The sequence below is a fragment of the Hemitrygon akajei genome, chromosome 12 (assembly GCF_048418815.1).
Source record: "Hemitrygon akajei chromosome 12, sHemAka1.3, whole genome shotgun sequence".
NCBI classification, from domain to species: Eukaryota; Metazoa; Chordata; class Chondrichthyes; order Myliobatiformes; family Dasyatidae; genus Hemitrygon; species Hemitrygon akajei.
Window position 1 is genome coordinate 105,115,936 of NC_133135.1, and position 25,499 is coordinate 105,141,434.

Sequence of the window (25,499 nt, forward strand, 5' to 3'; positions counted from 1 at the left end):
CTTCATTCAGGACGGTGAGAATGTGGAATGAGCTGCCAGCACAAGTGTTGCATGTGAGCTCGTCCCAATTTCCTACATTTGGCCTGTAACCCCTCCCCTCCGTGCATTTATGACAGAAGGACTTAGACAGATTAGGAGAAAGGGCAAAGAAGTGGTGGATGGAATACAGTGTTGGGAAGAGTATGCATGCACTTTGGTAGAAAAAAAATAAAAGTGTGGCCTGTTTTCTAAATGGGGAGAAAAGTCAAAAATCAGAGGTTCAAAGGGACTTGGGATTCCTCGTGCATTTCTCTAAAGATTAGTTTGCAGGTTGAGTCGGTGTTGAAGGAGCCAAATGCGATTTTAACATTCATTTCAAGAGGAGTAGAATATAAAAGCAAGAACGTGATTTTGAGGCTTTATAAAGCCCTGGTGAGGCTTCACTTGGAGTATTGTGAGCAGTTTTGGGCCCCTTATATAAGAAGAGATTTGCTGACTTTGGAGCGGATTCCGAGGAGGTTCACAAGAATGATTCCAGGAATGAAAAAGTTATCATATAATAGGCAATTAATGTATACACAAAAAAGTATGCCTACACTTGAATTTTGAAGAACGAGGAGGGATCTCATTGAAACCTATTGAACGTTGAAAGGCCTCAATAGAGTGGATGTGGAGAAGTTGCTTCCCATGGTGGGAGAGTCTAGGACCAGAGGACACAGCTTCAGAATCGAGGGGTGTCCTTTTAGAATGGGGATGAAGGATTTCTTCCACCAGAGAGAGGTGAATCTGTGGAATTCGTTGCCACTGGTGGCTGTGGAGGCCAGGTCATTGGGTATACTTAAGGCAGACGTTGATAGTTTCTGGATCATTTAGAGCATGAAGGGATATGGGGGCAAAGTAGAAGATTGGAGCTGAGAGGGAAAATGGATCAGCCATGATGGAATGACAGAGCAGACTCAATGGGCCACATGGCCTAATTCTGCTCCTTTATTTTATGGTATTATTTATTTATTTTGGAGACCCTACCAACCCAACGAGACCATGCTGCAAGTTGCATCCATGTGACCAATTAGCCTTCCAACCCGCACGTCTTGAGGACAGCATGCTAATTAAATGATACCGTTGTACCTGCCTCAACCACTTCCTCCGGCAGCACGTTCCATGCACTCTTCACTTTCTGCATGGAAAGATTTGCCCCTCAGTTCCCTTTTAAATCTTTCCCCTTTCACCCTAAACCTATGCCACCCGTAGCTTTGGATTCTTCACTCTGGGAAAAAGACTGTTAAAATCCACCTTATCTGGTCCTTACAGAATTTTAAAGACCTCTATAATGTCGCCCTCTCATTTACTTGAATGGTCGAGGCTTTTTAATCCAAGTATATAAGAGTCGTAGAAAAGTACAGCATGGTTACGGACTCTTTGGCCAATCTAGTCTGTGCCAAACTATTTAAGCTGCCCACTCCCATTGACCTAAAAGATGAGTTAGTTAGAAGGTAGGGTGAGGAGAGAGAGAAACACAAGGTGATGGGTGAACCCAGGTGAGGGGTGAAGGGTTGGGAAGCTGATTGGTACAGGGCTGGAGATGGGGGAATATAATAGGAGATGACAGAAGGCTCTAGAAGATGGAAAAGGGGGAGGAGCACCGGAGGGAGGTGATGGGCAAGCAGGGATAGGCGAGGGAGGGAAAAGGGGATGGGAAATGGTGAAGGAGAGGTGGGGGCATTACCGGAAGTTTGAGAAATCGATGTTTGTGCCATCAGATTAGAGGCTGCCCAGGCGGAATATAAAGTGTTGCTTCTCCACAACTTGACTGTGGCCTCATGGCGACAGTAGAGGGGGCCATGTCGGAATGGGAAGCGGAATTAAAATGGGTGGCCACTGGGAGATCCCGCTTTTTCTGGCGGATGGAGCACAGCTGCTCGGTGAAGCAGTCTCCCAATCTTCTTTGGGTCTCACCAATATACAGGAGGCCACACCAGGAGCACCAGATATAGTAAATGACACCAACAGATTCCCAGGTGAAGTGTCTATACATAAAATAATATGTCATATACTTGGGTTTGATTTTATTTTATCAGTCCACATATCCATTTACGTAATGTTATAATGACCCTACGTAGCACTGATTTACACACCACTCCGCATCCGAGAAACGTAAGCGCAGTCTGAGTGTAATAACAAATGGTAAATTACAATCAGAAATGTATGTATATGAAAATTTTGATTAAATAAGTAGTGTGAAAACAGAACAAAAAAATGTTTAATTATAAACAGCAGAAATTCTTCCAATGCTGAAAATCCAAAGCAACACACACAAAATGCTGGAGGAACTCAGCAGGTCAGGCAGCGTCTGTGGAAACATATAAACAGTGTTACGGGCTGAGACCCTCCTTCAGGACTGGAAAGGAAGGGGGAAGATGCCAGAATAAAATGGTGGAGGGAAGGGAAGGAGGTAGCTGGACGGTGAGAGAAGAAGCCAGGTGGGAGGGAAAGATCAAGGGCTGGAGAAGAAGAAAGAGGAGAGTGGATCATAGGAGAAAGGGAAGGATGAAGAGCACCAGGAGAAGGATATAGGAAGGTGAGAAGAGGTAAGGGACCAGAGAGGGGAACGGAAGAGGGGAGGGGGTAATTTGCTTTTACCAGAAGGAGGAATCGATATTCGTGCCATCAGGTTGGAAGCTACGCAGACAGAATATGTTTACTTGGACTACTCCATTGTTTTTCTTGCTCTGTGCATAAGTAATGCACAGAGTTCAGTGTTGGACAGTACGTTTACTTAATATCATTCTTGTTAACAGTTTAATTCTGTTCTAAAAGACCTCTTATTCCTATAGGCTCTGCTACTCACTGCTCATGAAGTGGAAGTTAAGAAACTGAGAGCTGAGGAGAAGATTGATCGTCAGCTATCTTTACCATCTTCGGCTGAACTTGCAACAAAGGTGAGAGTGGTTTCAGGTTTATTAACCACATGTACATTGAAGCATACGGTGAAATGTTAACGGCCAATACCACTTAAGGATGTGCTGGGGGTAGCAAGTGATCATTTGAAGCACTTTTAAAAACTATATTTTTATACTTTCTGATTCCTTTGAAGTACTTGTTATGTTATGGTGAAGTTGTATAAGATGTTGGTGAGGCGTAATTTGGAGTGTTGCGTGCAGTTTTGGTCACCAGCCTACAGGAAAGATGTAAATAAGATTGAAAGAGTGCAGGGAAAATTTACAAGGATGTTGCAGGGTCTGGAGGATCTGATGTGTCCTGCAGTTATAAGGAAAGGTTGAATAGGTTAGGACTTTATTCTTTGAAATATAGAAGATTGAGGGGAAATTTGGTAGAGGTGTACAAAACTATGAGGGGTTTAGTTAGGGTAAATGCAAGCACGTTTTTCCACTGAGGTTGGGTGGGACTACAACTAGAGGTCATAGGTTAAGGGTGAAAGTTTAAGGGGAACATGAGGGAAAACTTCACTCAGTGTCATGAGTGTGTGGAAAGGTAAAGGGCTGGAGAGGAAGGAATCTAATAAGAGAGGAGGGTGAACCATGGGAGAAAGGGAAGGAGGAGGGGCATCAGGGGGAGTTGATAGGCAGATATCTGGGCTTCCACACCCCCGGACTATCTGAATTCAGATGTCAGGCCTCCAGCCTCCAGTGATAGTTGTTTTTATTCCAAGAGATTTAAGTTTCACAGGTTTGGTCTGCCAGATGTAGATGGATCTATATTTCCCACCTAATTCTCCAAAAGGATTAGCCTTATCTCTTGTGTCTACATCGAAATGTCAAAACATACGGCGAAATGTAATCTGCTCTGGGTCCTGGCTCAGAACTGCTAGAGGAATTTGTACTAAACCTAACTAGAATTGGCTCAATGTGTCTGCAGGAAACTGTCCTCGAGGAACTGTGCCAGGGTCTGTTAGAAGATTCTGAAGGCGAGGAACACGAGGGTGCTGTGCCAGCCAGTGACCACACGGAAACGGGAGATGGGCATGTGTGGAATGCTGCCTCTTCTGAGAAGAAAACTGAAAGAGATCGGAAAAAGGAAAAACAACTCAAAATACAGGTTAGTGTAAAATACTTTCTCCTCAATAAAGCCCTCCCCTCCATTGAGTACATCTACACGATGCATCGCAGGAAAGCAGTATTCATCACCAGAAACCCCATCACCCAGGTCATGCTCTCGTCTCGCTGCTGCCATCCAGGAGAAGGTACAGCCGCCTCAGGAATCTCGCCACTAGGTTCAGGAACAGTTATTACCCCACAACCATCAGGCTCCTGAACCAGTGTGGGTAACCTCACTCACCACAATGAGCCTCAGGTCCCACATTACCAGGTTCAGGAACAGTTATTACCCCACAACCATCAGGCTCCTGAACCAATGTGGATAACTTCACTCACCACAATGAGCCTCAGGTCCCACACCACCAGGTTCAGGAACAGTTATTACCCCACAACCATCAGGCTCCTGAACCAGTGTGGGTAACTTCACTCACCACAATGAGCCTCAGGTCCCACAGCACCAGGTTCAGGAACAGTTATTACCCCACAACCATCAGGCTCCTGAACCAGTGTGGATAACTTCACTCACCACAATGAGCCTCAGGTCCCACACCACCAGGTTTAGGAACAGTTATTACCCCACAACCATCAGGCTCCTGAACCAGTGTGGATAACTTCACTCACCACAATGAGCCTCAGGTCCCACACCACCAGGTTTAGGAACAGTTATTACCCTTCAGCCAGCAGGCTATTGAACCAAAGGGGATAACTTTACTTGCCCATCATTGAAATGTTCCCACAACCTATGGACTCACTTGCAATGTCTCTTCAATAGGTTCCAATAGGTACATTTAACGTCACAGAAATGTATACAGTATACATCCTGAAATTCTTTTTCTTCGCAAGCATCCACAAAAACAGAGGAGTGTCTGAAGAATGAATGACAGCGGTTAGAACCCCAAAGTCTCCCCCAAGCATAAGCTGCAGAAAAGCAAAGGCCCCCCCCCCCCACCAGCAAAAAGCATCAGTGCCCCCCACCGAGCATTCAGGCGTGCAGCAAAGCATCAATAAAGACACCGACTTGCAGTACCCCAAAGACTACTCGTTCACCTGGTAATTCGACATATTCCTGATAAGGAAAAAAGAGGTGTCCCTGTCTCACAGCGAGAGGGGAGGCAACTCACTGATTTATGGTGTTTGCGTCACTTTTTCTGAGCTCTGTGCTCAAAGAACTCGTGTCTCTGGGCACAGAGCCCGCAGCCAGCTCGCTGCTTTCGATCTTCCGTGTACTCCCACGACACATCAGGCGGCGGCACCGGCCTCGAATCCGCCCACCTCCAGAGCCGTGGAAATGTGGCACCCTGAAGGCACGCTAATCTTCCGGGCCTAGTGCTTGGCATTTCGAAAAGCAGCTGCTTGTGAGGTCCCGAGAGCGGGTCTATTTCCGCAAAGAACCAAAGTCAACGTGTAACTCCAGGTCAGGTCTTCAAAAGAACCTTGAAAGGGGAAAAAGAAGAGATATCAAGGATAGAAATAGAACTGTTTCCGAAGATGTAACCAAAGGAGTCGCCATTAGGCACCATCATCCTTTTAAGCTCCATCATCTCATGTTCTTGATATTTATTGCTTATTTCTTTATTATTTATTATTATTTCTTTATTTTTGTATATCCACAGTTTGTTATCTTTTGCAATCTGGTTGAATGCCCAAGTTGGTACAATCTTACATTGATCTTATTATGGTTATTATTCTACTTTGGATTTATTGAATATGTCTGCAAGAAAATGAATTTCAGGATTGTATATGGTGATATATATGTACTTTGGTAATAAATTCACTTTGAACTCCATAAAAGCAAAATTCAGACTGACTTTCTAGTGATAAGGAAGATTGCTGTATGAGATGTTACACCTAGGTCCTATCTAATCACTCAGTAGATGTTAAACCAAAGTTTGCTAGTGTTATTTTGGAGAGGAGGAGAGTTTTTGAATCTTATGGAGTTCGAAGCATTATCCCTAACCCATGCTAGAAGCACAGAATACAAGAGCCAGGAAGTCATGTTGCAGGTGTGGTTAGAGTGCTCTTTTGTTGTGTGCTTTTCTGGCAAGCCCATTATAGGAAGGGTGTGACTTTGGAGAGGGTACAGAGGAGGTTCTCTGGACTTCTGCCTGGATTGGAGGGTATTAGCTGTAAGGAGAGGCTGGGCAAGCGAAGACCATTTTCTCTGGAGTGTTGCAGGCTGAGGGGTGAACTAACAAGGTTTTTTTAAAAATTGAAATAAATTTCATAATAAAATGTATTTACAAGAATAAGCTGTTCGATACCTTTTCATTCTTGCATTCGTAGTCTCTTAAATTTCTTAAAACTGATAGGCCACTTGTGTAGCCCCCTGGGCTGATACATTACTACAGTAATTGAGGGGAAGTTTGCAGAATTATGAAAGCGACAGAGAGGGCAGACGGCGAGAATTTTTAATCTGTGGGAGATATGTTGAATATATCTTGGACCTCCAGAAAGTGTCCTCATCAGTTAATAACTCATCGGGGTGATTGATAAGTTTGTGGCCTAAGATAGAAGGAGATGAGTTATTAACTTCAAACTTTCTGCATAATCACTCTAAGAGTTGACCTGCATGTGCATGTAACGAGAGCTGTATAACTCATCTCCTTCTACCTTAGGTCACAACCTTATCAATCACCCATCTGTGGACACTTTCTGGAGGTGCAAGATCCATATGCTCTACGACCGCTGGACTAAGTGTGTAAATGTAGGAGGGGACTGTGTTGAAAAATAAATGTGCTACGTTTTCTAAAATTGACTCCTACCTTAGGCCACAAACTTATCAATCACCCCACGTAAAGCTTTAACGGAGTAGTGGGCTGACGGGGATGTTTAAAGGTGGTGTGTAGGGCAGTTTTTGTCTTGCAGTGATGGGTGACTAGAACGAGCTGCCACTAGGTAGCGGGGGAAACGGATACCATAGTGGTGTTCAGGAGGCTGTTAGATGGACAAATGAAATATGCAAGGGATGGGAGGGATATGGATCATGTGCAGGCAAAAGGTATTACCGGTAGTTCAATTTGGAATCATGGTTAGTACAGTCATCGTAGACTGAAAAGCTTCTTCCTATGCTGTACTGTTCTACTTAACCCAGCATCACTATAACAGGCCGTCATTGCATTACTGCCTGTGTGAGTTTGCTGTGTGCCTGTTATCTGCCATGTTTCCATAAGACCATAAGCCCCAGGAGAAGAGTTAGACTATTCAGTCTCTCGAACCTGCTTCGTCATTCCACCACAGTGGCACGATAGCATGGTGTTTAGAGCAGCACTGTCAGGTTCAATTCCTGCTGCTGCCTGTAAGGAGTTTGTACCTTTGCTCTGTGGAGGCGTGGGTTTCCTCCACAGTCCAAAGACATTCCGGTCGGTAGGTTAATTGGTCATTGTCAATTGTCCTGTGGTTCGGCTAGGATTAAATTGGAGAAATACTGGATGGCATGGCTGGAAGGTCCTATTCTGTACCCTATCTTAATCAATTAATAAATATATTTGTATATCTTTTTATTTATTTAATTTTATTTCTCTCTATCTTTGTCTCCTTTTCCTTTCTCGCTCTTTCTTGCTGTCTGTCCCTCCTCTTAACCCTATTCTTCAGCCTTCTCCCCATAACCTTTGACACTCTAACTTACCAAGAAACTGTTGACCTCTGCCTTAAATATACCTAATGACCCAACCTCCATGGCCGACTGTGGTGACAAATCCCACAGATTTACCTCCCTCTGGCTGTTCCTGCAACTTCGGCAACATTTCCAAATCTTAATTCCTTCCCAGGCTGCAGGATGCCTTAGGAGGACCTGAAAAGGACGTGACAAGCACAGTAGAATATAGTTATACTGAACAATAAAAGAAAGCTAAAAAATGTTTGGGAACCCCTGATAGAGAGCTTTGTGTTTAAACTCCTGACAGAGAACTGGAATTATTTCACTGCCTGATGATGAGAGACATCCTTGCGCACAAAGAATTCCTGCGGCTCTTGCCGCTGGGAATGTGAGGACAGCACAGGGATTCCTGGGCTTTACCAAGTGGGCAGCCTGGGAACTGAAGGCAGTGTAAATAGTACCGTCTCATTCAGAGCTGCAGCAGTTCACTCGATTTCCAGCAACCGCGTTGTGTAGCGTGGAAGTTTTCACACACAGGTGGATGTTATAACCCAACCAGTGATGTGTTTGGGTTCTACAGAAGGTATGACGCTGCTTTAAAACCCTGGCATTTAGATAGAATCATTCTGAACTCTGAGTGCCGCTTGGGTTGGACTCTTGCTCCAACTGTTTCCCTGCCCTCCCCACCTTCCTCCTTCATGTCGTGGTGTGACAATTCAGTGACTTTTACTTGCAAGTTACATCTTCTGTTTGCAATGTGCTAGAGGACCTAAGACGTAGGTACAGATTTCCGCCATTTGGCCCATTGAGTTGGTTTCGCCATTCCATCATGACTTACTTAATATCCTTCTCAAACCCATTTTCCTGCTTTCTCTCTGTAACCCTTGACACCCTGACTAATCAAGAACCTATCAACTTCTGCTTTAAATATATCCAATGATTTTGCCTCCAAAGCTGGCTTTGGCAACGAATTCCACAGATTCACCACCCCCTGGCTGAAGAAATTCCTGTTCATCTCTACTAAAGGGATGTCTTTGTATTTTGACCTTGCCCTTTGGTCTTAAACTCCCCCACTATAGGAAGCATCCTCTCTATCTAGGCCTTCCAATATTCGATAGATTTCACTGAGATCTCCCCCCCCCCCCCACCCCAATGAGTACAGAACCAACAAAGGTTCCGTGTACGTTAACTCTTTCATTCCCAGAATCATTCTCTTGAATCCCCTCTGGACCCTCTCCAATGCCAGAACACCCTTTGTTAAATGTGGGGTCCAGAAATTGCTCATAATGTTGTAGGGAGATCACTGTCCCTGAGATGGGAGAACAGAGAGGTTATTCTTACTGAACGATCATGACTTTCAAACTTAACTTGGGAATGTCATGCCCCTGCTCAACCAGTTTGACTGCAAATCGGTGTACTCTGCTTGTTGTTTTCAGGAGCAGAAGCTGAAGGAGTTGAAGCAGGCACGGGAGAGGCAGCAGCAGCTCTTCCGCATCCGCTCCATCAAGGGCGAGGTGAAGCAGCTGGAGGTTGAGCTGGCAGAGAGGAAAGCCAAGCGTGCGGAGAAACGGAGGGCAGAAGCCAGCAAGCCCCGAAGACTGGGCCGGTTGAAGTAAGCATTCTCGCATTTCCTCTGTGTATGGTCTGTCTGCTAGGAGTATGATCGTCAGAGTGCTGGGCGGTGTCTGTCCTCTAGTGCTCAGGGTGACTCTGCTGTTCGGTCTGAACTCTTTACAGGTTTCCCCCGCTATCTGAAGGTAGAGCGTTCCTATGAAACCGTTCGTAAGCTGAAATGTCGTAAAGTGAGAAAGCAATTACCATTAATTTATATGGGAAAAATTTTTGAGCGTTCCCAGACCCAAAAAAATAACCTACCAAATCCTACCAAATAACACATAAAACCTAAAATAACACGGACATGTAGTAAAAGCAGGAATGATATGAGAAATATACAGCCTATATAAAGTAGAAATATTGTATGTACGGTGTAGTTTCACTTATCAGAATCGGGAAGAAAGCGAGCCAAAAATCAGCACGTACATGCATGCGCACACAACCGCCTGCACAAGGCTTCACGATCATGGTAGTCTTTCTCGGGGTAAACGCGCGTATAAAGCGGATGTCTTCTTCGTAAAAGCGAAAATCCTCTTTGGTTAGCGAAAACAGGTACTAATGTAGGTCTTTTGTAACAGCGAGCTGTCGTAAAGCGAACATTCGAAAAACAGGGGGGGGAGGGCACCTGTACTTTGAAAATATTTAAAGTAACACGAAAAGGCCCCTTGAATCTGCTCCCCCGGTTACAAATCGTTCGTGACCAGATATCCACTCCTCTCGGCTTTGAGCACAATCGGTGCTCTGTGATTTTGGTGATTGATAAGTCACTTGATGCGTTATAGTCATTGTTGAAAGCATAGTGGTTAGCGTAATGCTTTATAACGCCAGCGACCCTGATTCAAGCAGTTTGTAAGTTCTCGCTGTGACTGTGAATGAAGTCGCCGGAGAGACACTAAAGATGGTGGATATAGAAGTCTTTATTCAGCACAAGAAGCAGGCATCATGTTGGAGACACTCTTGGATAGAGGCTTCCTGACCCAATATTACACAACATATTTATATGCTGAAGATAAACGGTAACAGCAGGATAATATTATAGTTACAATGAATCTACAATACTTCCTTTGAACTACATATAGCTTTCAACCACTTAGATCTTCACACCAACACTCCAGATACCCAAAATGAATGTTGGTCACTGCTGTATCTAAGCTCTGTTCATGCATATTCAGACATCTTAAGTCAATGGGGTACTTCTTGGTTTGCAATCAACCCTGGTCTGCAGCTCCAGGAACACCATTGTTCAGAGCAGCTTTTTAAATTCAATCTGCAGTCTGGTTGCTGTTGAAATTGATATTTGCTATAATCCATGTCTCCAGAATACACCCTAACAACCGTGTGGGTTTCCTCTGTGTACTCTGGTTTCCTCCCACATTCCAAACGTGTACCGGTTGGTAGGTTAATGGTTAGATTGGTGCAATTACGTGGCTTGGGCTTGCTGGGCCAGAGGGTCATGTTACCATGCTCTATCTCTAAATAACTAAACAGTATTTTTAAAAAATACAGCTACTTTATCTGGATCCAACTAGAAGTAGTAACCTTTAATTTAACCCTGATTAAGACACCCATTCATTAATAATTTTCTTAACTGCTTATAGTTTGTCACTCTATATGCATGTCTCTCTAGGTGTAAGTTAGTCTCTGTGTTAGGGTTAGGGTCTGTGTCGCCCTAATAGGAAGCATAGGTTTTGGTGAGATACGGACATTGTGTAGGTAGGAGGGAATACTGTTTGGGGGTTTGATTTGCTTTTTAGCTGGCTTTGCACAATGTTGTGGGGCAAATGCTGTTGTATTCCATGTTCTAAGTAAAAAAGATCTCAGAGACTCCGTCTGAGGACGGTCAAGGATGTGTTTCGCTGGGAGGGAAGCCCCACAATCCAGGGAGATAATGGTATCTACACAGCTTGTTACCATGTTGTACCTGAGGGGGGAAAAATCTGAATGTAAAGCTTAACCTCATTTTTGGTAGCTTTATGAAAAATGTAGTGAGTGGCATTCCAGTCTGTGATTGTATGTGCTGAGGGAGGGGTGGAGTTGCTACCCCATTAAACTGATTGCCCCTTTATGTGTTCTGGTCTCCCCACTATAGGAAGGATGTTGAGGCTTTGGAGAGGGTACTGAAGAGGTTTACCAGGGTCCTGCCTGGATTCGAGGACAGGAGGCTGGATAAATTTGGATTGTTTTCTCTGGAGCCATGGAGGCTGAGAGGAGATCTGTTAGAGGTTTATAAGGTTGAGAGAGGCATAGATAGAGTAGATAGGGATTTTCTGTCTGAAATGTATAATACCTGAGGGAATGTGTTTAAGGTAGGCGTTCCAAGCCGTTTTTGTGCCATGGAACCCTACCTTTAACCAAGGGGTCTGTGGACCTCAGATTGGGAACCCTTGGTTTAAGGTGAGAGAGGGTAATTTCAAAGGAGATATGAGGGGCAAGTTTGTTAAACAGAGAGTGATGGGTGCCTGGAATGTGCTACCTGAAGTAGTCGTAAAGGCAGATACATTAGAGAATTCTAAGAGACTTTTAGATAGGCACATGGGTGTGAGGAAAATGGAGGGATATGGACATTGTGTATTCAGAAGAGATTGTTTACTATTTGTTTAGACACAGCATTGTGGGCTGAAGGGCCCCTTCCTGTGCTGTGCTGTTCTACTGCTGTGTGCAGTCTTGTCAAGAGCTGAAGACCGGAAACTGACAGAACAGCTTACACACTGAGAATGAACAAACAAGGTTCCTGGCAACTAATGTGGGAAATGCTTGTCAAGACAATAATCGGAACTAATCCTTTTGATGAAGCGAGTAGCACATGTTCAGAGGAAGCGAGAGAGCTTTGAGACCGAGCTCACTTCTCATTGCTTGGGAGGTCATAAAATGGCATCACTGCTGTTCAGTGAAGTAAATTTATTATCAAAGTACATGTACGTGTATGTCACCACATACAACCCTGAGATTCATTTTTCTGCGGGTATACTCAGCAAATCTATAGAATAGTAACTGTAACAGAATCAATGAGAGACCACCCAACTAGGGCATCCGACCAGAACGTAGAAGAACAATCAGAATTAGGCTAAATATCCCAGGCATATATCGTAAAATTTGTTATCTTTAGGTCAGCAGTACAATGCAATGTATAATAATAGAGAAAAAAACATGGTGGCATGGGGGAAGAAGCTGTTCCTGAATCATTGAGTGTGCGTCTTCACACTTCTGTATCTCCTCCCTGATGATAGCAGTGAAAGGAGGACATGTTCTGGGTGATGAACCCCACCTATTTGAGGCAATGCAATAAATATCGACAACATGAGATGAAATGGCCATTGGTTGTGGGAACATTTCAGTGATGAGTTAAATGAAGTTGAGTTAAGTTATTCCCTTTGGTTCAGGAGCCTGATGGTTGAGGGGTAATAACTGTTCCTGAACCTGGTGGTGTGGGACCTGAGGCTCATTGTGGTGAGTGAAGTTATCCACACTGGTTCAGAAGCCTGATGATTGTGGGGTAATAACTGTTCCTGAACCTGGTGGTGTGGGACCTGAGGCTCATTGTGGTGAGTGAAGTTATCCACACCGGTTCAGGAGCCTGATGGTTGTGGGGTAATAACTGTTCCTGAAGCTGGTGGTATGGGACCTGAGGCTCACTGTGGTGAGTGAAGTTACCCACACTGGTTCAGGAGCCTGATGGTTGTGGGGTAATAACTGTTCCTGAACCTGGTGGTGTGGGACCTGAGGCTCATTGTGGTGAGTGAAGTTATCCCCACTGGTTCAGGAGCCTGATGGTTGAGGGGTAATAACTGTTCCTGAACCTGGTGGTGTGGGACCTGAGGCTCATTGTGATGAGTGAAGTTATCCACACTGGTTCAGGAGCCTGATGGTTGTGGGGTAATAACTGTTCCTGAACCTGGTGGTGTGGGACCTGAGGCTCATTGTGGTGAGTGAAGTTATCCACACTGGTTCAGGAGCCTGATGGTTGAGGGGTAATAACTGTTCCTGAACCTGGTGGTGTGGGACCTGTGGCTCACTGTGGTGAGTGACGTTATCCACACTGGTTCAGGAGCCTGATGGTTGTGGGGTAATAACTGTTCCTGAACCTGGTGGTGTGAGTCCTGAGGCTCCCGTACCTTTTTCCTGATGGCATCAGCGAGAAGGGAGGATGACCTGGTGATGGATGGTGCTTTCCTGCAAGGGGGAGAGACCACAGGTAGTTCTGCAGTGGAATACATGAAGGAATATTAAACCGGGTGTTTTAAGGGAGTATTGACCTCCAAGCATCTTCAAAAGGCAATGCCACAAAAAAGTAGCATTCTTCATTAATGACCCGGGATGTGCCCTCTTCTCATTGTTACATCAGGGAGGCGGTAAGGAGTCTGAAGGAATATTCTTTCCCTCCAACATTCATTTTCTGACTGGACTGTGAACTCGTACACTCACTCACTATTGTTTTCCGCTCTCTTTTTGCATTACTAATATTGTATATATTTCTTAGTGTTTATCATTATGTACTGCATTGTACTGCTGTCACAAAACAACTTATTTCATGACATACGCCGGTGATGTGAATTCTGGTTCTGACCATTCTGTCAGTGCTATCTGTGTGGGATCTACTAATTGGATTAGGATCTTGTATTTTTTTAAATTCTGGTTTTTAGTATGTAGGGCACTACTACAACACAGTCACAGGCCCTTCAGCCCATCTAGTCCATGTTGAACTATTATTCTACCTATTCCTATTGACCTGCAGCCCTCCATACCCCTCCCATCCACGTACCTATCCAAACTACTCTTAAACGTTGCAATCGCACAGCTTCCACTAGCAGCTCTTTCCACACTCTCACCACCCTCTGAGTGAAGAAGTTCAGCTTCATGTTCCCCTTAAGCATTTCACCTTTCACCCTTAGCCTATGACCTCTCATTCTAGTCTCGCTCAACCTCAGGAAAAAACCCTACTTGTATTTGCCCTATTGAAACCTTTATAGCAGGGGTTCCCAACCTTTCTATGTAATGGACCCTGCTCTAGACTCTAGTTGTAGTATTTAGCTTACTGAATGTACTTTCTTTACTTCTAGATATGAGGAACCTGACCTTGAAGTGAAACTCAGTGATGAGCTTGCCGGTTCACTCCGGGCTTTGAAGGTTAGTATTACAGCATTGTTCAGAACAGGACTGAGAGCTTATGTATTGAGCTTGTCACACCTTTCCCCTTCCTGTGCTATTTCCTCCTTTTCAATGTGTATTTCCTTCATGCCCTGCTGTCTTCCCCCACCTACCATCACGTCACCTTCCCTCCCCCTCCTTCCCCCTCACCTTCCCTCCCCTCCTTCCCAGCCTCACCTTCTCTACCCCCTTCCACCTCACCTTCCCTCCACCCTCCCTTCCCTCTGTCCTCCTCCACTTCTCCCTCCTTCCTCCTCCAATTCCCCTCCTTCCTTCCCCTTCCTTCTCTCCCCACTTCCCCTCCTTCCCTCCCCACTTCCCCTCCTTCCCTCCCCACTTCCCCCTTCCCTCCCCACCCCCCTCCTCCTCTCCCCCTTCTCTCCCCTTCCCCTCCTTCTCTCCCCTTCCCCTCCTTCTCTCCCCTTCCCCTCCTTCTCTCCCCTTCCCCTCCTCCTCTCCCCTTCCCCTCCTCCTCTCCCCTTCCCCTCCTCCTCTCCCCTTCCCCCTCCTCCTCTCCCCTTCCCCCTCCTCCTCTCCCCTTCCCCCTCCTCCTCTCCCCTTCCCCCTCCTCCTCTCCCCTTCCCCCTCCTCCTCTCCCCTTCCCCCTCCTCCTCTCCCCTTCCCCCTCCTCCTCTCCCCTTCCCCCTCCTCCTCTCCCCTTTCCCCTCCTCCTTTCCCCCTCCCCTCCCTCTTCCCTCTCCCTCCCACTTCCCCCTCCTTCCCTCCCCCTTCCCCCTCCTTCCTCCACCTTCCCACCCTCCCCATCTGCCCCCCTTTCTCTCCACCCCTAGCTCTCTCCCTCTGTTCCTGCATTAATCTTACCACCTGTATCCTCTCTCCTTTTACTTTCTAATGCTCCCCACCCTCTTACCTGCCTCCTTCAGCGTTTCTCTCCCACTGGATATCTTCCCCTTTCCATTCTTGACTCCCCTCCCTGCACAGGGGTGGGGGTACAAGGGGGGAAGTTGGTGATGGTGGGTCAAGTCCTTTGTGTAAAGCTATTAATCAGGGTTGTATATGATGAAATACATGTACTTTGATAATAAATTATATTTTAAACTTTGAATTTTAATGGTGTTGAAAGTTGATGAAGACAAATGATTCTGCAGATGCTGGAAATCCAGAGCAACACACAAAATTCTGGAGGAACTCCGCCGGTCCGGCAGCATCTATGGAGACGAATAACCAGATGATGTTTTGGGCTTAGACCCTTCGTCAGGATTTTAATTTCTCAGCTTGCCTGTGTTGTGTCGACACTGAAGGGAAGCAGTGACTGAATCTTTAATCTGTAACATGAATTTTGTTTCCAACAGCCAGAGGGAAGCATCCTTGGCGATCGCTTTAAGAGCTTGCAGAAGAGGAATCTGATTGAACCCAGATTGAGAGCGAAGTAAGTGGATGTGAACGGTGTGGATTTCTGTGAATATGCTGTTACACAGGGCAGGAGCATGCCCTCTAACAAGGCTTTCATAGCTGAGTCAGGTATGGCAGAATACTGCCAGCCCCTCCCCTCCAGCTGAACCATGTCATTATCCCGACGGTGATTCAGAGTTAGAGTACTGAGGACCTCTGGCTTATCTAATCTGTACCAAACTGACTAGTCCCATCAACTATACCTGGAGAATATCCCTCCAAACCCCCTCCCATCCAAACTTCTCAAGTAAATTTATATTTATTTGGAGATACAGTAGGAAAGAGGCCCTTCTGGCCCAACAAGCCGCACCACCCAGCAGCTCACGTATTTAATGCTGGTCTAATCGCAGGACAACTTACAATAACCAGTTAACCTAGATGGTTTCCATGCCTGGTAGTTGAAACACAGTGATGTTCTGTGCTGTCCTGATCACTCGCTGAAGTGCTTTCTGATTGATTTTGTTGCAGTAGTGCACCATAATGTCATACAGTTGGTCAGTATGCTTACAGTTACACAGCGATAAAGGTTCACCATCAGCTTTTGCTCTTTATAAACTTGTGAGATAGTACAGCTGCTGAGCCTTCTCTAAGATCAAGGAAGTTTTGGTGGTCCAAGAGAGCATGTTCACTCTCAAGAACTTTCCACTGCTTTGCTGTTTATGAGCCGTGGAGCTTGTTCATACCTTCTTGGTTTCCTGAAATTGTTACTCATTTCTTTGGCTTATTTTTTATTTATTGAGGTATTGCACAGAATAGGCTCTTCTGGCCCTTTGAGCCGTACCACCCAGCAATCCCCAGATTTAACCCCGGCCTAATCACAGGACAATTTACAATTAACCTACTAACTGATACGTCTTTGGACTGTGGGAGGAAACCCAAGTGGTAACGGGGAGAACGTACTTGTGATTGGAACTGGAGCTATACTGTAGAGCATTGTGCTAACCGCTACGCTACTATGATGCTCAACAAAATGTTGATATGTTGAGTGAAAGTTATGGTTATTGCACCAGTCCAACAGTTTCTGTACCTCCTCTCTGCTGTTTTGTAGTTATTTATAATTAATCGAATCATTGTGGTGATTGATGATTGAGTTGGTGGTGTAGGCAGGGACACAGTCATGGGTGAAGAGGGTGCTTGTTCCACACTTGGATATTTTATATCCGCCCGAGAGGGGTTTGATCAGTACCTGGTTTTTTGTTGTTGCATGTTTTAATTGTTTACCTGTTCATTATTTTTCTTCGTTAGGTTCAAGAGGAAGTACAGGCTAAAATATGCTGAGAAGAGGGCATTCCGAGAAGTTACGTAAGTGTCCAGTCTGTCCACAGCTCAAATGGTTCAGTTTGATATCAGAGAATGTATACAGTATACATTCTTACTCTTCACTAACATCCACAAAACAAAGAGCCCCAAAGAATGAATGATAGAAACATCAGAGCCCCCCCCCCACACACACACACACATAAGCAGCAGCAAAACTATCAACTCTCCCCCTCCCTGTGTCCTCCCCCTACTTGCACTATCAACAGCACCTCCCCCGGAAGACCTTGGCTGTATCCTGGATAGGTTTTCTCTCACTGGCGAGGGAGTGAGATAGCTCCTGCAACAACAAGAGCGGGAGACCAGCAGTTCTCTGTTCTGATGTTACATCTTTCACATTGCTTCTGGAGGTCCCCCCACACACACACAACTTGAGGACCGACAGGATCTCACTCACCATCAGAAAGAGAGCGAGAGAGAGGATCACTCGAGTAGAGGGTCCTTCTGACAGCAGTGCACACTGCCTGCTGTCTTGATGTTTTAGTCTCCCATGACGCTTCAGTCAGCGACATCAGCGAGGAACTGGCTGTCTACCCTAAAGACACAGGTTTTACAGGCTGCGCCTACGGATATCGAAACACCAGGCTGCACGGCTGGTGTGAAAACCCACCACTTGCGGAGAACCACAGTTTGAGCTGTAGCTGTAAAACAAGGTCTCCGAACAGGACCTCAGCCGTCTTGAAAAGAAAAGAGAGACATGAGAAAGGAAGAATAAGCTGTTTCGCAGACGAACTGGAAGAAGTCCCCTGGATCTACAAAAACCTCTGCAGCCATCTTTTTTTTTCAGAATGAGCATTTGGTAGTCCCTCATCCCAGGGAGTGTAGTTTGGCCAATTATTGGGGCTAGTTCAAAGGTATGTATTTTTGAAGAACGATGGTGGGATGTCAGGGAGAGATGATGTGGTATGATGTTTCTGAGATGGACAGGGGTTGAAGTGATTTGGAACTCAAGGTTGTTTCTTGTCATTTTTCAATACATAAGTGTAAATGGTGGTGAGGTGGAGATGTAAGGTGCTTCACTAGCCTGCAGGTCACCCTTGAGCAATGTGTAGCACTTGCTCAGCCCCCCCCGATCAGGGTCACATGAAGACATGGGAGCAGGGGGTGGATGGTCGTATGAGCAGCCAGTGCATATCACAAGCCCTGGTTATGCGACCACTGTCGTCAGGCAGACAATCTCTGAAGAGTATTGATAATGGCTGGGGCCACCTGTCTTGTAAAGACACTGCCCAGAAGAAGGCAATGGCAGAACACTTTGGTAGAAAAATTTGCCAAGAACAATCAAGGTCATAGAAAGACCACAATTGCCCTCATATGACATGGCACATAATGATGATGTCATATGACACGGCACGTAATGATGATGACAAGAGTACAGGAGAACATTCTGGATCCGAGGCAACACAAAAGAAACAATAAACACACCCTGCAATTGCTGCCTCCAGCCGCACATTGCACCCCCCCCCCCCTTTAGCAGGCCAGTGGTATAGTGGTATCTGCACTGGACTTCAAGGCGAGTGGCCCTGGATTTGAGTCCGGTCGGCTCCTTGCACACTTCCTGTGCTGTGTTGAGCGTCGAGCTAGCAACTGGACAAAAATACTTAAAGAAAGGGCAAGGTTGCTGCCTGCTGCACCACAAGGAAGAAACTACGCACTACAACTCTACTGGTCTTCCCAAACCTTCCCACACCCCCACCCCCTTCCATTTCACACCTTGAGGGAACTTACAAAGAGTTCCACTCACACGTCCCACGCTCCTGTTTCTGTGCACGAGTGCTGCAAGCAAGCTCAGTTTCAATGTTTAAGCAAAGTTTGGATAAGTACGTGGATGGCAAGGGTGGCGATGGCCCCGATGCAGGTCAGTTCAGCACAGGCTAGGTGAGTTTCTGTGACTGTCGGAGTAGGCCACTCCATCCCTCAAGAACATTCATCTTTCCTCGACCTACCTTTCTTTAAAAATATTCAACTGCTTCCAATACCCTTTGAGGAAGAATTGCAAAGTCCCCCCCACCCCCGAGAGAGGAAATCTCTTTTAATGAGTTGGCTGTCATTAATTGGAGGATTGAGTTCAAGGGCATTAAGGTAATATTGTAGCTCTGTAAAACTGGTGGGACCACACTTGGGATGTTGTGTTTGGTTCTGGTTGCCTCATTATAGGAAGGATGTGGAAACTTCAGAGACGGTACAGAGGAGATTTATTTATTTCAGGCTCTGCTGCCCCAGCAACCCCCGACAAACCCAATCGCAGGACAATTTACAAAGACCAGGGTGCTGCCTGGGTTAGAGAGCATGCCTTATGAGGATAGGTTGAGTGAGCTGGGGCTTTTCCCTTTGAAGCGAAGGAGGATGAAAAGTGACTTGATAGAGTGTACAAAATGATAACCATATAGATAGATAGATAGATACTTTATTCATCCCCATGGGGAAATTCAACTTTTTTCCAATGTCCCATACACTTGTTGTAGCAAAACTAATTACATACAATACTTAACTCAGTAAAAAAATATGATATGCATCTAAATCACTATCTCAAAAAGCATTAATAATAGCTTTTAAAAAGTTCTTAAGTCCTGGCGGTAGAATTGTAAAGCCTAATGGCATTGGGGAGTATTGACCTCTTCATCCTGTCTGAGGAGCATTGCATCGATAGTAACCTGTCGCTGAAACTGCTTCTCTGTCTCTGGATGGTGCTATGTAGAGGATGTTCAGAGTTTTCCATAATTGACCGTAGCCTACTCAGCGCCCTTCGCTCAGCTACCGATGTTAAACTCTCCAGTACTTTGCCCACGACAGAGCCCGCCTTCCTTACCAGCTTATTAAGACGTGAGGCGTCCCTCTTCTTAATGCTTCCTCCCCAACACGCCCCCACAAAGAAGAGGGCGCTCTCCACAACTGACTCTCTCACCTAGATGGGGTCAGTTGTGCTGTGAGGATTACATTCCTTGACTTCTCTAGTGCCTTTAACACCATCCAGCCCAAGATCTTAAGGCACAAACTAACGGAGATGGGAGTAGACTCTCACATGGTGGATTGGATAGTGGACTACTTGACAGATAGACCTCAGTATGTGCGGTTGGGAGACTGTAGGTCTGACACGGTGGTCAGCAGCACAGGAGCGCCGCAGGGAACCGTACTCTCTCCGGTCCTGTTCACCCTGTACACATCAGACTTCCAATATAACTCGGAGTCCTGCCATGTGCAGAAGTTCGCTGATGACACGGCCATAGTGGGGTGTGTCAGGAATGGACAGGAGGAGGAGTATAGGAAACTGATACAGGACTTTGTGATATGGTGCAACTCAAACTACCTGCGTCTCAATATCACCAAGACCAAGGAAATGGTGGTGGACTTTAGGAGATCTAGGCCTCATATGGAGCCAGTGATCATTAATGGAGAATGTGTGGAGCAGGTTAAGACCTACAAGTATCTGGGAGTACAGTTAGACGAGAAGCTAGACTGGACTGCCAACACAGATGCCTTGTGCAGGAAGGCACAGAGTCAACTGTACTTCCTTAGAAGGTTGGCGTCATTCAATGTCTGTAGTGAGATGCTAGAAGTAAGCCTTCACAGCACGGAAACAGGCCATTCCGGCCCTCCTAGTCCGTGCCGAACTCTTAATCTCACCTAGTCCCACCTACCCGCACTCAGCCCATAACCCTCCACTCCTTTCCTGTCCATATACCTATCCAATTTTACCTTAAATGACACAACTGAACTGGCCTCTACTACTTCTACTGGAAGCTCATTCCACACAGCAATCACTCTCTGAGTAAAGAAATACCCCCTCGTGTTTCCCTTAAACTTTTGCCCCCTAACTCTCAAATCATGTCCTCTCGTTTGAATCTCCCCTACTCTCAATGGAAACAGCCTATTCACGTCAACTCTATCTATCCCTCTCAACATTTTAAATACCTCGATCAAATCCCCCCTCAACCTTCTATGCTCCAATAAATAGAGACCTAAGAGGCATAGACTGAGTGGGCAGCCAGAGACCTTTTCCCAGGGCAGAGGTGGGCTAATACCAGGGGGCTTAATTTTAAGCTGATTGGAGGATAGTATAGGAGGGGAATGTCAGGTAATATTTTTACACAGAGGATGGTGGGTGCGAGGAAAGTGCTGTCAGGGAGGTGGTAGAGGCAGATACATTAGGGACATTTCTGATAGAAAAATGGAGGGCTATGTGGGAGCGAAGGGCTAGATTGATCTTAGAATGGGTTCAAAGGTCGGGGTAACATCTTGGGCAGAACTGCCTGCACTGTGCTGTACTATTCTATGTTAAATGAGCCCCTTACTTTCAAACACAGATCCCAGTGCCAGGTAGCAGGAGGAGATAGTCTCTCCAAGTCCACCCTACCCAGGCCCCTCGGGCTGCTTGTATAGCATTAAACTTCGCCATAAATTTGCAAGGAGCGCAATATCCGTGTGAGGTAATTTATAACAGAAAACGTGCCGCTTGCCCAGTTGTTGAGCTGAGATTTGGAGTTGCTCCTTTAAAACCTGAGCTCTGAGAGTTTGTTACGGCGAGTCAGGTCAGTTTTTCAGACCTTGAATGTTAATGTCAATTTTTATTTTGCCTTTATCTAACGGTAAATCTGGCCTCTAGTTTCTGCCCAACTGCCTAGGGTTGCTTTTGCGTGAGTATGTTGCATTCTCTCTCTCTCACTCTCTCTCATATTTTTAATACCTCTGGATCAGCACAGTGAGCCAAATCCATTCCCTTGTGGCGGTCGGGACATCTGCAACAAGTTAGGATCGTTTTACAATCAGCCTGGAAATGGCAGTCTTTCTCTACACAGTAAATTCTTGTGGCCTTTACGTTCACAGCTCCCCCTCCCCAGTGCTACCCTCTTGTCCTCACCATACTCCCCTCTCCTACCACCTCCCCCCATCCTCCTGCCCCACTGCTCCTTTCTTATCTCCTCTCACCCACCCGCTCCCCTCTCCTCCCCACTCACCCCCTGCTCCTCTCTCCACCCCGCCCTCCCTCCTCCCTCTTCCTGAGTTACTCCGTTATTTTGTGTGTGTTGTTCAGTGATTCCTAGGATGATTTCTGTGCTTCACCTTGATGATACGTTTTAATTTTTTTTTATTTTTCAGATTGTAACCACTGGAATTGGAGAAGAGAATCCTGCGGCTGGACCTGACAGTAATTTTTATTTTTATTGGCTGCCAAATAAAATGTCAAAGACTTATTATGAACCCATTTTGATGGCTAGCTGTTTCCTCTGCACTATTGTTTGGTTCACTGTGTCATGTGTTGCTGATAGAGAGTATAAGCCAAACCCTTACGGATGGGGAGCTCTCCAGTCTGGAGTTCACAGACCTGACCAGCTCTGCTGTGGAAGTCTGAACCCTGACGATGGGAGCTGTCCAGTCTGGAGTTCACAGACCTGACCAGCTCTGCTGTGGAAGTCTGGACCCTGACGATGGGAGCTGTCCAGTCTGGAGTTCACAGACCTGACCAGCTCTGCTGTGGAAGTCTGAACCCTGACGATGGGAGCTCTCCAGTCTGGAGTTCACAGACCTGACCAGCTCTGCTGTGGAAGTCTGAACCCTGACGATGGGAGCTCTCCAGTCTGGAGTTCACAGACCTGACCAGCTCTGCTGTGGAAGTCTGAACCCTGACGATGGGAGCTGTCCAGTCTGGAGTTCACAGACCTGACCAGCTCTGCTGTGGAAGTCTGAACCCTGACGATGGGAGCTCTCCAGTGCGGAGTTCACAGACCTGACCAGCTCTGCTGTGGAAGTCTGAACCCTGACGATGGGAGCTCTCCAGTCTGGAGTTCACAGACCTGACCAGCTCTGCTGTGGAAGTCTGAACCCTGACGGTGGGAGCTCTCCAGTGCGGAGTTCACAGACCTGACCAGCTCTGCTGTGGAAGTCTGAACCCTGACGGTGGGAGCTGTCCAGTCTGGAGTTCACAGACCTGACCAGCTCTGCTGTGGAAGTCTGAACCCTGACGATGGGAGCTCTCCAGTGCGGAGTTCACAGACCTGACCAGCTCTGCTGTGGAAGTCTGAACCCTGACGATGGGAGCTCTCCAGTCTGGAGTTCACAGACCTGACCAGCTCTGCTGTGGAAGTCTGAACCCTGACGATGGGAGCTCTCCAGGAGTTCACAGACCTGACCAGCTCTGCTGTGGAAGTCTGAACCCTGACGATGGGAGCTCTCCAGTGTAGAGTTCACAGACCTGACCAGCTCTGCTGTGGAAGTCTGAACCCTGACGATGTGAGCTCTCCAGGAGTTCACAGACCTGACCAGCTCTGCTGTGGAAGTCTGAACCCTGACGATGGGAGCTCTCCAGTGTGGAGTTCACAGACCTGACCAGCTCTGCTGTGGAAGTCTGAACCCTGACGATGGGAGCTCTCCAGTGTGGAGTTCACAGACCTGACCAGCTCTGCTGTGGAAGTCTGAACCCTGACGATGGGAGCTCTCCAGTCTGGAGTTCACAGACCTGACCAGCTCTGCTGTGGAAGTCTGGACCCTGACGATGGGAGCTGTCCAGTCTGGAGTTCACAGACCTGACCAGCTCTGCTGTGGAAGTCTGAACCCTGACGATGGGAGCTCTCCAGTCTGGAGTTCACAGACCTGACCAGCTCTGCTGTGGAAGTCTGAACCCTGACGATGGGAGCTCTCCAGTCTGGAGTTCACAGACCTGACCAGCTCTGCTGTGGAAGTCTGAACCCTGACGATGGGAGCTCTCCAGTGCGGAGTTCACAGACCTGACCAGCTCTGCTGTGGAAGTCTGAACCCTGACGATGGGAGCTCTCCAGTCTGGAGTTCACAGACCTGACCAGCTCTGCTGTGGAAGTCTGAACCCTGACGATGGGAGCTGTCCAGTCTGGAGTTCACAGACCTGACCAGCTCTGCTGTGGAAGTCTGAACCCTGACGATGGGAGCTCTCCAGTGCGGAGTTCACAGACCTGACCAGCTCTGCTGTGGAAGTCTGAACCCTGACGATGGGAGCTCTCCAGTCTGGAGTTCACAGACCTGACCAGCTCTGCTGTGGAAGTCTGAACCCTGACGGTGGGAGCTCTCCAGTGCGGAGTTCACAGACCTGACCAGCTCTGCTGTGGAAGTCTGAACCCTGACGGTGGGAGCTGTCCAGTCTGGAGTTCACAGACCTGACCAGCTCTGCTGTGGAAGACTGAACCCTGATGGTGGGAGCTCTCCAGTCTGGAGTTCACAGACCTGACCAGCTCTGCTGTGGAAGTCTGAACCCTGACGGTGGGAGCTGTCCAGTGCGGAGTTCACAGACCTGACCAGCTCTGCTGTGGAAGTCTGAACCCTGACGGTGGGAGCTCTCCAGTCTGGAGTTCACAGACCTGACCAGCTCTGCTGTGGAAGTCTGAACCCTGACGATGGGAGCTGTCCAGTGCGGAGTTCACAGACCTGACCAGCTCTGCTGTGGAAGTCTGAACCCTGACGATGGGAGCTCTCCAGTCTGGAGTTCACAGACCTGACCAGCTGTGCTGTGGAAGTCTGAACCCTGATGATGGGAGCTCTCCAGTCTGGAGTTCACAGACCTGACCAGCTCTGCTGTGGAAGTGCAGCCCTGGCAGGGGTTCAACCTTTCACTGACACTTCTCCCCCTCTGATATCCTTGCAGTTTGAACACGTGAGAGTTCAGGCAAAGACCAGTTAGATTCAGAAACAGATTTATTTTTGAACGTGTCATTTACATTAACAAACCACACCCCAGGGATGGCCGGGGGGGCGGGGGGGTGTCATCACGCATTCTGGTGCCAGCACAGAGCACCCGCAGTATTGACGGAACAACGCAGAACACAACAAATCCAATATGCAGAGCAGTCCCCATTCCTCCCTCTCTCTCCCACCCATGCACACACACGGAGCCTCACCCCAACCCCCAGCGGACTAGTGGATTCGCAGGCATTTGCAGACTCCAGTCATCAGCCTTGTGGACTTATGATCAACCTTCGGTCTTCCAGCCAGGCCATTTACTTGTGGGTGTTCATCCGTTGGCAGGGTGTCCTCGCTACCCATCTTTGCACAGCTGGTAATGAAGTCCTGTCTGGTTTCCATCTCCCTCAAGCCCCTGAGGACACAAGCCAACTGCTGCTTCCCAACAGAAAGTTCTGCTGTTCGCCTACCTTGGGGCAGTGGGGTGGAGATACGTCTCCACCAAAGGGGGTGTAAGGTGCTTCTACCCTCTGCTAGCCTTTAGGTCATCGTTGAGCAAGGTGTAGCCTCCCCCACCCCCGGAAAATCAGGGTCAGGTGAAGCCACGGCGGCAGATGGTGGATGGTCGTATGAGCAGGTAGTGCACATCACATCCTGGTTATGTGACGCCAGACAGACAATCTGAAGAGGATTGTTAATGGCCGGGGTCACCCATCTCACAAAGACACTGCCCAGAA

The 25,499-nt window shown here is 47.0% G+C and overlaps 1 protein-coding gene across 1 annotated transcript in view; it reads left to right on the forward strand.

The window, feature by feature from the left end:
* Nucleotides 1-22,317, forward strand: part of nop53 (NOP53 ribosome biogenesis factor) — a 39,907-nt gene extending 17,590 nt beyond the window's left edge. Inside the window, exons 7-13 of the mRNA XM_073063775.1 lie at nt 2,814-2,918; nt 3,856-4,035; nt 9,066-9,241; nt 14,301-14,367; nt 15,702-15,778; nt 17,047-17,103; nt 22,216-22,317. Of these exons, the coding sequence (XP_072919876.1) occupies nt 2,814-2,918; nt 3,856-4,035; nt 9,066-9,241; nt 14,301-14,367; nt 15,702-15,778; nt 17,047-17,103; nt 22,216-22,222 (669 nt within the window). The 3' untranslated portion in view covers nt 22,223-22,317. The remainder of the gene's footprint in view (nt 1-2,813; nt 2,919-3,855; nt 4,036-9,065; nt 9,242-14,300; nt 14,368-15,701; nt 15,779-17,046; nt 17,104-22,215) is intronic.
* Nucleotides 22,318-25,499: the final 3,182 nt, after the last annotated feature.